This window comes from Callospermophilus lateralis, chromosome 18 (genome assembly GCF_048772815.1).
Source record: "Callospermophilus lateralis isolate mCalLat2 chromosome 18, mCalLat2.hap1, whole genome shotgun sequence".
In the NCBI taxonomy this organism is placed as follows: Eukaryota; Metazoa; Chordata; class Mammalia; order Rodentia; family Sciuridae; genus Callospermophilus; species Callospermophilus lateralis.
The window spans coordinates 14,974,376-14,986,879 of NC_135322.1; the positions used below are offsets into that span (position 1 = coordinate 14,974,376).

At 50.3% G+C, this 12,504-nt stretch overlaps 1 protein-coding gene across 1 annotated transcript; it reads left to right on the forward strand.

Moving 5' to 3' along the window:
• The first annotated feature begins 470 nt into the window (after nucleotides 1-470).
• On the forward strand, nucleotides 471-5,616 carry Rinl (Ras and Rab interactor like). Its single transcript, XM_076839211.2, has 10 exons — nucleotides 471-536; nucleotides 1,945-2,047; nucleotides 2,854-2,926; nucleotides 3,003-3,067; nucleotides 3,372-3,521; nucleotides 3,615-4,028; nucleotides 4,503-4,820; nucleotides 5,064-5,195; nucleotides 5,310-5,473; nucleotides 5,554-5,616. The coding sequence occupies exons 3-10, from the start codon at nucleotides 2,883-2,885 to the stop codon at nucleotides 5,614-5,616; spliced, it is 1,350 nt and encodes a 449-aa protein (XP_076695326.2). The 5' UTR covers nucleotides 471-536; nucleotides 1,945-2,047; nucleotides 2,854-2,882.
• Nucleotides 5,617-12,504: the final 6,888 nt, after the last annotated feature.

A 12,504-nucleotide genomic window follows, 5' to 3' on the forward strand; every position in this document is an offset into this window, starting at 1 on the left:
GGGGCACTGGAGTTAGTGGTCATGGAGTCCTTTCTGAATGGTCAGGGTCCCTGCTATACTGGTGGGGAGCAGCCTTGAGCCATATCTCCCTCCCTGTCAGAGGCCAGGCCATGGCTCACTGGCTTCCCATACCCTGAAGGTGGTCCAGCCAGACATGGCCTCCACGGCTCCCACCAGGGGTAGAGGTGAGGGCTGCCAGGGCCAAGGTCTCCATCTCTGGCCCTCGAACCTATAAATCCCTTCCATCTTCTATCCCCATGAGACCCTGAGCCCCGTCTCTGGCCCTTTGTCCCTAGGCTACCCCTGTCTGCACCTTTGACCCCAGCTCCATGTCACACTGCCCACTTCTGATCCCTGACCTCCTGGACTCCGTACATCATGGGCTGGTCCTGCCACAGGCAAATGGAGCAGGCAAGACTCCTCTAGGGGTCCTCGGCACCCCACTTCTTCGCCTGCAGAGGACGCGTGGTGCGTGGCAGGTCCCAGAGTTGGATGCCAATGATGCAAAGGCCCTGGTGGAGCTGTGGCCTCTAGGGGTGAGTCTCAGGGCTGAGGACCCTCCCACGACCCTTGGGACCACCAGGCAGGACCCTGTTGGTTGTGAGAAACGAAAAAACCCAGAAGTAAAAGTAGCTTCTGGAAGGTCTGGATTCTGAGCCTCAGACAACCTAGGACTTTCTCCTCCTCCCATGTCTTGGCTTTGCTTTCCACAGTGGGAACTCTGGATGTTTGGGTCTGTAACAAAGGCTCAGTCTATGGTGGCTTCAACAGACACTTGTCCCTCAACATAACTAGAAAGGCAGCTGCCACTCAGTGACATCAAGGCCAGCTGCTCTACAGTTCTTTAGGACTTCCCCCATGATTCCCCAGGCCCAGCCCACATGTCTTCCAGGCAGGAAGAAAGGAGTTCCCAGATGTGTCTGAATCTTTCTTTTTCCCTTTTTGACCAGGAAAAGCAAAGGCAGAATACCTGGGTTGGGTCCAGATGGCAATATTTAAAAAATCTACCTGGCCGGGTGCAGTGGCTCAGGAAGCTGAGGGGGGAGGATTACGAGTTCAAAGCCAACCTCAGCAACTTAGTGAGACCCTAATTCAAAAAAAAAAAAGAAAAAGAAAAAGAAAGAAAGAAAGAAAAACCAGCTGGGGAGGATGTGGCTTGGTGGTAAAGTGCCCCTGGGTTCAATCCCTGGTACTGATAAACAAATAAATAAATAAAAGCTCACCTGGAGGGCGGGGTAGAGCCCTTGCCCAGCATACACGAGGCCCTGAGTTCAGTCACTGTTGGGGGAGCAGGGGGTAAGGGGGGAACAAGCTCACCTGGGAGTTATATGGTCAAAGCTAAGAGCCACTCCAGTCAGATCATTTGGCCTTTCCTATGGCTCGGCATGCTGATGCATTGAACAAGGAGTTCTGCGAGGAATATGGGCTAGATTCGGAAAGGACAACTAACAGGGTCTATCACATCTTCCTCCTCAGGAGGACACTGTTTTGTGGTGACAAAGATGGTGACAAAGTCCCCAGATCAGCAATCTATCCCACCAACTCAACAACTTAGCAACCTCAGTGTAAAAAGAAATCTTTTGAGGGGTAGCATGCTACCTAACCTGCACAGGGCCCTGGTTTCTATCCCCAGCATTTAGAGAGAGAGAGAGAGAGGGAGGGAGAGAGAGAGAGAGAGAGAGAGAGAGAGAGAGAGAGGAGAGAGGTTTTCCAAAGAGCTCTAGCAAAATTCCCATGGAAGATGTCCACTGGCTAAGCTTGGTCACATGCCCTGAACCAAAAAGTAGGCAGAGAGCAGTCATAGTACTGGTAGGTTGAGTCACAGTCCCACGTCCTGAGGCTTGGGGGAACCAGTCTCACCCACATGGAACTCAGAGTAGGGGGAGAGTTTATATCCACAGGTACGCTTGTCAAGTTGACCTTTGCCTCCACCCCCGCCCCCAGAGTTTCCTGGTCACGGGACATGACCCCAGCCAAGTCCTGGTGTTGAAGACAGGACCTTCACCTGGAGAAGTCAACACCTACAAGATCCAGAAATTGCCTGGAGGTGAGGCACCTACCTGTGATTTCCAGTCCAAATGCATCCCCAGGATCTGTCAGCTTTCATTCCAGAATATCTCCTAAGTCGGCCCCACCCTGCCTACCTCGTCACCTAAGTCTGAGCCCCCATCACCTGTTGCCAGGATCATTGTGGTCTTTCTGAAATCCACTCTGAGCACAGCTACCAGGGTGGTCTTTTCAGACATCACTCGCACTTTGCACAACCCTTCCTAAACCCTGCCAATACCACGCAACATACTTAGATACAAATCTAAGCTTCTCATTGCGGCCTATAAGATGCTGTGCGATGGAAACCTCTACGTTAATGCCCCTCCTGCACTCTGTTCCCGCCATGCCCTGTCCTTTGAGCATGGAAAGTGTTCCCAATGCAGGGCCTTTGTATGCTTTGGGTCTTCCTGGAGTGGCGGATTTTCTTTCTGTCCTTTGGGCCGCTGCAGAAATGTAACCTTTGTTGACTACCAGAGCTAAGATGGTCCCCAGTCATTTTAATCACTGAAAATACACCACAGGAGACAGGAAGCCAGCGAATTTGTCTGCGGAATATTTGTCTGATGACTGAATCCTATTTGGTGGCATCAGTGGGATGCAAGAATCAAGAGGGAGGAAAAGATGGGGACTCTAAGGGATGGAACTGTCCCTGTTCTGAAGGCCCCTGCGGCGGGGGTAGATGGCAGGGATGGTGGTAGAGTGTCCCAGGAGAGACGAATCTGCCAATCCTCCAGTCTTGTTGCTTTTTTTTTTTTATTTTTTCTTTTTTCTTTGTTCTCATCCCTACTTGCTTCCTGCCCCCAGGTGTGTCCCTGGAGTCCTCCAACCTCTGCATGCCAGACCTGCCCCATCTCCTGGCCTTCTTATCAGCTAGCAGGTACCGGTCACCCATCAAAGGGGCTCAGGGGAACTGTCCTTAAGATGCACACTGTGGTTCTCTTCTCTTTTCTCAGGGATGTTTTGCCCAAAACACTGCTCCTGCCCTCTTCTACTCTGGCACCTGGAGAAAAATACAAAGGTAAAGAAGGGCGGGTGGCCTTGCTGGCCCACTACTCCACAGGGACTGGACTTGAGGGACCAGATCACTGGGTTTGAAAGAGGACAATGCCAGGGATCAGAGAGAGCTGTAGGCCTAGATTTGGGGGTCCTTTAGGGAGGCGGGCATGGGATCCTGGACTCCTGAGTCCTAACAGAGGACAGAATTGGAAAAGGAGGGACCCGGGGGCATTCAATTCTTGGCCTAGAGTGATGAAGGCAGGAACTAAGTCTCTTGGTGCTCTGAAGGGACCAGGGCTCACCCCAAGACTTGTGCTGGTCTCCAGATTCTGTGCAGGTTGGCAGGGTACGAGGTGACCCCTCAGGGAGGGTGCTCTCTGTGGTGAACCAGCTCTACCTGGAGACTCATGGAAGCTGGGGAACAGAGCAGAACCCCCAAACGATGGAGCCAGAGACTGCCCAGAGGCATGATCCAGGTGAGTTGGGGCCCTGGGAGAGATGGGGGCCCTGGGAGAGACGAGGGCGCTCTCCCGCTGCTCTGTGGAACCCAACCCTCTCCTCACTTCCAGCGGCCAGGAACCCCGTCCAGCACCGGGTCTCCTGGGTGGAAGGGCCGCTCAGCCCAGAGGTGCGCCCTGCTGGGCCGACTCTGGCCAGTCTGGTGGAGGAGAAAGAGGAGGACGACGAAGACAACGACCCCTACAAAGATGACGTGGAAGCCCCGGAGGATGTGCTCACTGTCCACGTCCGAGCTCTGGCCAGGGCGCGGAGCAGCTACGTGGCCAGGCAGTACCGGGGCTTCCGGGCCCGCCTCACCTCGGATTGCGTGGGTTCCCACAGGCCAGGAGACCCAGCCACCGAGCTGCTGCAGGATGTGCGGCACCTCCTTACTGACCTCCAGGATTACCTGTCAAAAGACCCCGACGTCAGAGCTGTCTTTGGGAACAGGGGCCTGGGGGGCCCCCAGAAGGACGAGGATCTTGGTAATGGGGAGGGCTGGAAGGGAACCCCCACGGCCTCAGGTGCGCATTCACTTGGCCCTACCTATGTGTTCGCATCCACCTTCTTTCTCCTGATCGGTGCGCACACCTGTTCCTCTCCACTCGCTGCCCCCTTCCTGCAAGTCACAGCCCGTTCACCAGCCGGGCGGGGTGGTGCCCGCCAGTAATCCCAGCGGCTGGGGAGGCTGAGGCAGGAGGATCGTGAGTTCAGCCTCAGCAAAAGCGAGGCACTAAGCAACTCAGGGAGACCCTGTCTCTAAATAAAAAGCAAATAAATAAAAGAACCTGTGCACCCCACGCACCGTCTCACACGTGCGTGGACAGCCCTACAATTCGTCCCAGGCGCATGTTCACACCTCTATCTACCCTGAGGGTGACCAGAAGCTGGGGAGGGGTAACGGCCTGCCAGAGTGGGTCAACTGGGTGGCCTGTCCTCACTCGCCCCACGCCCTGCAGGTCCCGCTGTGGAGACGGCCGTTTGCCGGGCGGTGCTGGAGCCCCTGAAGCCTGCACTGTGGACGCGACTCCGCACGCTCCGCGCCCAGGAACTAAGGCGACTGAGGCGGCGACAAATAGCCCTGCGGGTGGGGGCGGGGCCTCCAGGTGCTCAGGGGGCGGGGCTTGAGGGTCCAAGCCCCGCCCCCGCCCTGCGGAGCCGCATCCACGCGCGCCTAGAGCACCTGCACGCCGCGTGCGCGCCGCGCCGCAAGGTGGCGCTCCTGCTGGAGGTGTGCAGCGACGTGTACTCGGGCCTGGCGGGCGGCGACAACCAAGGTAAAGGAGTAAAGGAGCCGTGGGCATCTAACTGGGAGTGCAGTGGCTTAAGGGCTGGGGGAGCCAGGTAGGATGCATCTGTGCGCACGTCGAAGAAGAGGGTGACAGAGGGTGGCGGTCCTGGTAGGAGGTATTTGCATATTGGACAAGGTGGGGTGGCAGCCAGGGCTCGCGGTCCTGGGGATCGAGACAGATGTCTCCACAGCCCCCGCCACCTGAGGACCTGTCCTCTGGCTTTCCCAGAACCCCTGGGGGCCGACGCCTTCCTGCCGGCCTTGACCGAGGAGCTGATCTGGAGTCCGCACATTGGGGAGACACAGCTGGACGTGGAGTTTCTAATGGAGCTCTTGGATCCGGACGAGCTACGGGGAGAGGGTGAGTCCCCACCGCCAGAACACCAAGGCCCAGATATACTCCTCGTGCTGCAGCAGGAAAGGCGGGTGACCGGAAACCCAGAGAGCCACGCTGACCGCCCCTTCTCGTCCCCAGCCGGGTACTACCTGACCACGTGGTTTGGGGCGCTGCACCACATCGCCCACTACCAGCCTGACGCGGGCCGCGCACCCCAGGGGCTCAGCTCTGAGGCCCGTGACTCCCTTCGCCAGTGGCACCGCAGGCGCACGCTGCACGGACAGAACCCGCTTGGAGCCCAGGTGACCGCCAGTCTGGGATGCAGGAGGAGGGGGGAGTGGGACCTGTTTTCCTTCTGACTCAGGCTCCCTGCACCCCACAGGCCAACCTGCCATTTGAGGAGCCATGGGCAGTCGCCACTGTGCCAGGAGCCACTGATGATTAGCCGTCTCAGACCCTCTTTGCTCCTCAAGCAAGATACAAAGGCGGCTGGGACAGTGCGGTTTAGGGACAGCAAGAGGGAAGGGTTCCCAGAAAAAGGGAATGGCCACCTCAGGGCCTTGGCAAGAGCTGTTCCTGCTTCCTGGAGTGCCCTTCCCTAATATCCACAGTGTACCCTCTCTCCCCTCCAGGTCCTTAGCAGATGTCACCTCAGGGAAGCTCTCCCTGACAGTGCTCTGTAGAACCATGTCTACTCCCACCTGACTCAGTGATAGGCAAAATAATGACACCCCGGAAGGATGTCCCAACCTAATCCCCCCAATCTGTGAATATGCTACCTAATACACACAGGTGTGCTTACATCATGGACAGAGTGAGAAGGTTGGCCGTGTGCTGGCTCAAGGGTCCCTATAAGAGGGAGTCAGGGGGCTGGGGAGATAGCCCAGTTGGCAGAGTGCTTACTCCCATGCACAAGGCCCTGGGTTCAATCCCAGCACCAAAAAAAAAAAAAAAAAAAAAAAACGGAGACAGGGATGCTGTTGGCATAAGCCTTTAGTCCTAGCTACTTGGAGTTTAAGGCCCCAGTTCACAAAAAAAAAAAAAAAAAAAAAAAAAAAAAAAAAAAAAAAAAAAAAAAAAAAAAGTAGAGGGAGAGTCAGAGGAGCAATGATGCCAATAGAAATCAGAGTGATGTGGACATCAAGGCGGACACTCCAGAAGTTAAAAGACAAGGTATGGATTGTCCCCTGGGACTTCAGAAGGAACTCAGCTTTTGTTCTGGATTTCTGACCTAGAGAGCTATAAAATAATAAACTTGTTGTTCAAGTCATTGAGATTGTGGTGATTTGTTATAGCAACGACAATTTTTTTTCTTTATTTTTTTTTTCCTGAAGATGTACCATATAATCCAAGCATGGTGGTGCACATCTGTAAATCCAACAGCTCAGCTGACACAGGAGGATCAAGAGTTTAAAGCCAGCCTCAGCAACTTAGCAAGGCCCTAAGCAACTCAGTGAGACCCTGTCTCTAAATAAAATATTTTTAAAAAGGGCTGGGGATGTGGCTCAGTGGTTAAGCACCCCTGGGTTATTTCTACCATAGAACACAATATACTCCCTTTTTGTGTTAATTGTCTTCTGTCCCCGTAGAGTAGCACTTTTCAGTAGAAATACAATACAAACTATGAATAGAATTTTAAAATTTATATTAACTACATTAATAAAAATTAAAACAAAAGCTGGGGTGTAGCTCAGTGGTCGAGTGCTTTCTTGGCATTCCCCAGTCCCTGGGCTCCTGGGTTCCATCCTAGCACAACAAACAATGGGGAGAAAAAAAAGAAAAAAGAAGAAGGAAAGAAGAGAAAAAAAAACTAAAACCAGTGAAATTATTGAGCTATTTAAAACTCATGCTGAACCAGATGCAGTGGCACACAACTCTAATCTTCAGCTCTTTTCATATTTTATGTAGAGACAGGGTCTTGCTGAGTTGCTTAGGGCCCTGCTAAATTGCTGAGGCTGGCTTTGGACTCCCAATCCTCCTGCCTCAGCCTCCCCAGCTGCTGGGATCACAGGTGTGCACCGTTGCACCCAGTGATGGTAAGGATCTTAAAATGGGAGGAGTCTGGGACGGTTTTAGTGAGCTCCAAACTCAACCATGAAAGAGGGAGGCAGAGGGAGATCTCAACAAATAGGAGAGGGTGGTGTGAAGCCAGAGCAGAAAGCTGTTCAGAGGTGCTGGCCTGGGGCTGGGCTGGGGCTCAGGGGTGGAACGCTTGCCTAGCATGTGAGAAGCACTGGGTTCAATCCTCAGCACCACACAGAAATAAATAAAATAAAGGTGCTCGATCTAGAGTGATCCCATGAGCCAGGGATCACCAGAAGCTGTAGCCACCAGAAACTGAAAGGCACAAGGGACCAAGGCACCTCGAGAACTCCAGATGGAACGCAGCCCTGCTGACACCTTCACTTCCGGCCCAGAGATGCTGATTTCAGACTTCTGACGTCCAGAATGGTGAGTGAACACACCTCTAGTATTTGTTTGTTTGTTAATGCCAGGGATTAAACCCAGAGGTGCTTAAACACTGAGCCACATCCCCTGCCCTTTTTTTTTTTAAGAATTTCTTTTTTTAGGGCTGGGGATGTGGCTCAAGCGGTAGCGCGCTCGCCTGGCATGCGTGAGGCCCGGGTTCCATCCTCAGCACCACATATAAACAAAGATGTTGTGTCCGCCGAGAACTAAAAAATAAATATTAAAATTCTCTCTCTCTCTCTCTTTAAAAAAAAATTTTCTTTTTTTATTTGTAGAGGAACACAATACCTTTATTTTGTTTATCTATTTCTTTATGTGGTGCTGAGGATGGAGCCCTGTGCCTCACATATGCTGGGGGAGTGCTCTACCACTGAGCCACAGTCTCAGTATCCACCTACCCTTTTTTTATATTTTATTTAGAGACAGAGTCTCATTGAGTTGCTGAGGCTGGCTTTGAACTCACAATCCTCCTGCCTCAGCCTCCAGAGCCCTGGGATTACAGGCGTGCACCAGTGGACCTGGCATATGTCTACTGATTTAAGCCACCAAAAGTGTATTCATTTGTAACAGTGGCCACTGGAATTTAATAGTATATAAAAAAGAAAAATAGGAGTCCAACGGAGGCTCAATTCAGTCTCGTTGTAGCAACAGGGACATTCATCCACAGGTAGAAGGAAAATTAAGAAAAGCCCTCTCAGCTGGGTGCGGTGGAACACGCCTGTAATTCCAGCAGCTCAGGAGGCTGAGGCAGGAGGATCTCGAGTTCAAAGCCAGCCTCAGCAATAGTGAGGCACTAAGCAACTCAGTGAGATCCTGTGTCTAAATAAAAAGCAAAAAAGGGCTGGGGGTGTGGCTCAGTAGTTAAGTGCCCGTGAGTTCAATCCCTGGAACCCCCACCCCCCACACATATAAAAAGAAAAGCTCCCTCAATTCATCTCACCAGAAATGCACTGCCATTTAGATTTTCCAGTTGATAGAGTGGGGAGAGATGGAGAGAGGATGGTGAAAATTGGACAAGAGAAAACCCTTCTAATGTTCTACTGCACAGTTGGATAATTATGATTGACAACAATTAATTTTATATTTCAAAATAGCTCGTAGATTTTCAATTTCATTATTCCCAACATAGAGAAATGACAAATGTTTGAGATGATAGATGTGCCAGTTATCTGATCAGATCATTACACGTTATAGACATGTGTTGTGATACGACCCTGTACCCTATAACTATGGATAATTATTATGTGTCACATAAAAAGGTTTTAGAAAATTAAAATTTTACATTTTTATAATGATCAAAATCCTGTAATTTAGATGTCAACTAAAAAAGATGCACCAGGAAATAAAGTGTTTCATAATTTTTTTTTATACTTCAATTGCATTGAACCTGGGGCTTCACACATGCTAGGCAAGCCAGGGCTTTATTGCTCAGCTACATTTACAGCTCCCAATTATTTTTTTATTTTTTGATAAAAGTTTGTTCAGATTGAACCCAAGCATGCTTAACTGCTTCCAAGTCCCCAGTCCTTTATTTTATTTTGCGACAGAGTCTCTCTGAGTTGCTTAGGACGTCATTAAGTTGCTGAGGCTGGTCTGGAACTTGTGATCCTCCTGCCTCAGCCTCCCGAGCCACTGGGATTACAGAGGTGTGCCACCACACCCAGACTTGCAATCATTTTTTTTAATATTTATTTTTTAGCTTTGGGTGGACACAATATCTTTATTTTATTTTTATGTGGTGCTGAGGATCGAACCCAGTGCCTCCCGCATGCCAGGCGAGCGCGATACCACTTGAGCCATATCACCAGACTCTTGCAATCATTTTTGAAAACTAAAAAGCTTGAGGGTAGCAGAGCATAGTGGCATATGCCAGCTACTTGGGAGGCTGAGACAGGAGGATCTGCATGTTCAAAGCCAGCCTGACCAAAAAAAAAAAAAAAAGAAAAATCCCAGCAGCTTGGAAGGCTGAGGCAGGAGGATCTCGAGTTCAAAGCCAGCCTCAGCAAAAGCGAGGCCCTAAGCAACTCAGTGAGACCCAGTCTCTAAATAAAATACAAAGTAGGGCTGGGGATGTGGCTCAGTGGTACACATCAGTGATTATGATTACACTGATGTGTACCACTGATTGGCCGACTCGCAGCTGTGGCTTGCTGCCTCAGATTGCACCTTACTGCACCTGGCTAGTCCAGGCAAAGATCAAAATTCAAAATTTAAAGTATGGGTCTGGGGCTGAGCAGTAGAGTGCTTGCCTAGCATGTGTGAGGCGCTGGGTTGGATCCTCAGCACCACATAAAAATAAATAAATAAATAAAGCAAAGCTATTGTGTCCACTTACAACTAAAAAAATTTTTTTTAAAAAAAATCTTAACGTATGGTTTCTACTGAATGCCCATAGTTTTTGCACCAGTACAAAATAAAAAAAAAATCAGGCTGAGGGTGTAGCTCAATGGCAGAGTGTTTGCCTAGCATGCTGGGGGCCTTGGGTTTTATCCTCAGCATTAAAAAATTAAATTAAATTTAAAAATTCTAAGTGAAAGTTACCATCGAATACTAAGTTACCATCAGTCACTTGGGGACTGTCTGAATAAAAAGTTGGTTGCTTCCCTCAGTTCTGTGAGCCATGCTAGCAAATCCATCAGTTCTGAGGAGCAGATCATGGGAATCTCCCAGATGCTTGGTCAGAAGTACAGGTGACAACCTGGGACTCATGACTGGCATCCAAAGTGGGTGCTGGCTTGTAGGACTGAGCCTACAACCTGTGGGATCAGGTGCTCTCTCCAAGTGGATAGTGTCAGAATTGAGTTACATTACAGGACACCCCGTTGGTATCCGCTGCAAAGTTTGTGTGTGAGAAAAAGTCCCCTCCACATCTGGTGTCACAGGGTTAAGTGAACTGCATGGGGTTAGGAGAAAAGTGTGTTCAGAAAATCATAGGGAGAAACCTTCATGACTTTGGCTTTGGTCATAATTTCTTGGTTAAGTTCTCAAAAGAATAGGTCACAAAAGAAAAACTTGGACTACATCAAAAATTTAAAACTGCAGGCTAGTGGTGCACACCTGTGATCTCACCTATCTGGAAGGCTGAGGCAGGAGGATCACAAGCTGGAGTCCAGCTTCAGCAACTTAGCAAGACCTTGTCTCAAAATAAAAAATAATAAGGGGTGGGGATGTGGCTCAGTGGTAAAGCACCTTTGGGTTCAATCCCTAGTACCCAAAATCCAAAAAACAAACAAGAACAACAACAACAAAAAAAACCCCTCAGTTGACCTGACTTGAAAAACTGTGGTATATCCGTGTAATAAACTAGTACTTGGAAGTAAAAAGGAACAGATTATTTATAGACCTCAACATGCATGAATTTCAAGAGTTATGCTGAATGGAAAAGTCAGACATGGAGTACACACTGTATAACTGCATTCGGGAAACATGGACTCACCCTGATGACAGGAAGCAGGTCAGCAGATGTCTGGAGGTGTCAGTGAGTGTCTGTCAGGGGGTGGGGGACAGAGGGTTTACAAGGGGGCTGGAGGAAACTTCTAGAGTGATGGATAGCTTCATTATTTTATGGCCATCTGGATGTGGCAGTAGTTTTACAGGAGTATATGTCAAAACTCCTCACATTGTACAACTTAATTAATTAATTACAGTGCTGGGCACAGAACCCAGGGCCTCACACATGCTAGGGAAGTGCCCTACCACTGAGCTAAGCCCTCAGCCCCCAAATTGTATAGTTATTATTTATTTATTGGGACCAGGGACTGAACTGGGGACAGTCAACCACTGAGCCATATCCCCAGTCCTTTTCTGTATTTTATTTAGAGACAGGGGCTCACTGAGTTGCTTAGGGCCTTGCTAAGTTGCTGAGCTGGCTTTGAACTCACCATCCTCCTGCCTCAGCCTCCCCAGGCTCCCACAGTAGATTACAGGCATAAAGCACTGTGCTGGTTGAGGTTTTCAATTTGAGACCTTGAAGCTATTTCTGCTTGGAAACTGCAGAGGTGAAGAGGAAGAGGAGGAAGAGAATGATGGAGGAAGTGGAGCAGGAAGAGATGGAGGAAGCCAGGCTATTTCTGCTTTGGGGACCTGCCACATTTCTCTCCTGGGTCTCTGAATCCATTGAGAACCAATTTCTTGAATAGTGGAAGAGAACAATAAGACCATCAGCATCAGTCGGTGGAAACATGGCTGCTGGCCTGGCACTGGTGGGCAGGTGGAATGAGAGGGCGAGAGAAAGGGGATGGGATGTGGTGGGAGGTTGGCAGGAAGCAGGAAGAAGGTCACTGCAGGGAGTGAGGATGGGGAAGAAGCTGTTGGAGGTTGGAGGAGAAGGTGTGGTATATCGTACCCCCAAGGCCGGCGACCGGGACATGGGGCAAAGTCACTGAGCAGCATTGCGGGTCCCCTCAAAGTGAGTGAAATGGATTCAAGATGAGGCCAGTAAAAAATTATGTGGCAACATTTTCTCTGTCCATTCAGCTGCACAAATGCAGGCAAGCAGTAGGTGGAGCCTTAGATCCAGCGAAGATCAAGTTTCTGCACAGTATGGTGGGGAGGGGCGGAGGGGAGGAGGAGCAGGGGCAAGTGACAGGCCAGGGCCTTGCTGGAACCAAGCCTCTGAAGAGAAGGAATTGAAAAGACCTGTCATGGACAGAGATCAAATACAGGGACAGAGATTCTGTGAAAGCTGGGCTGCTGAGATGAGGTCTAGGTGTGACTGTGGGAGGGAGGGTCTGGGGGGAGCAGAGTCACTAGAGGAAAGGTCAGGGAACAGAGGCCAGAGAGATCCAGTGACCATTTACCTGGATGAGGAAATCACCTGGAACAAAAACAAGTGGCAAGAGAGACAGCAAGCTGAGAACTGAGA

Coding starts and splice junctions, on each gene's coding strand:
- Rinl (XM_076839211.2), top strand. CDS start 2,883: ATGCCAGACCTGCCCCATCTCCTGGCCTTCTTATCAGCTAGCAG. Junction 4,029..4,502: donor CCAGAAGGACGAGGATCTTG/GTAATGGGGAGG, acceptor CACGCCCTGCAG/GTCCCGCTGTGGAGACGGCC. Junction 5,474..5,553: donor AGAACCCGCTTGGAGCCCAG/GTGACCGCCAGT, acceptor TGCACCCCACAG/GCCAACCTGCCATTTGAGGA.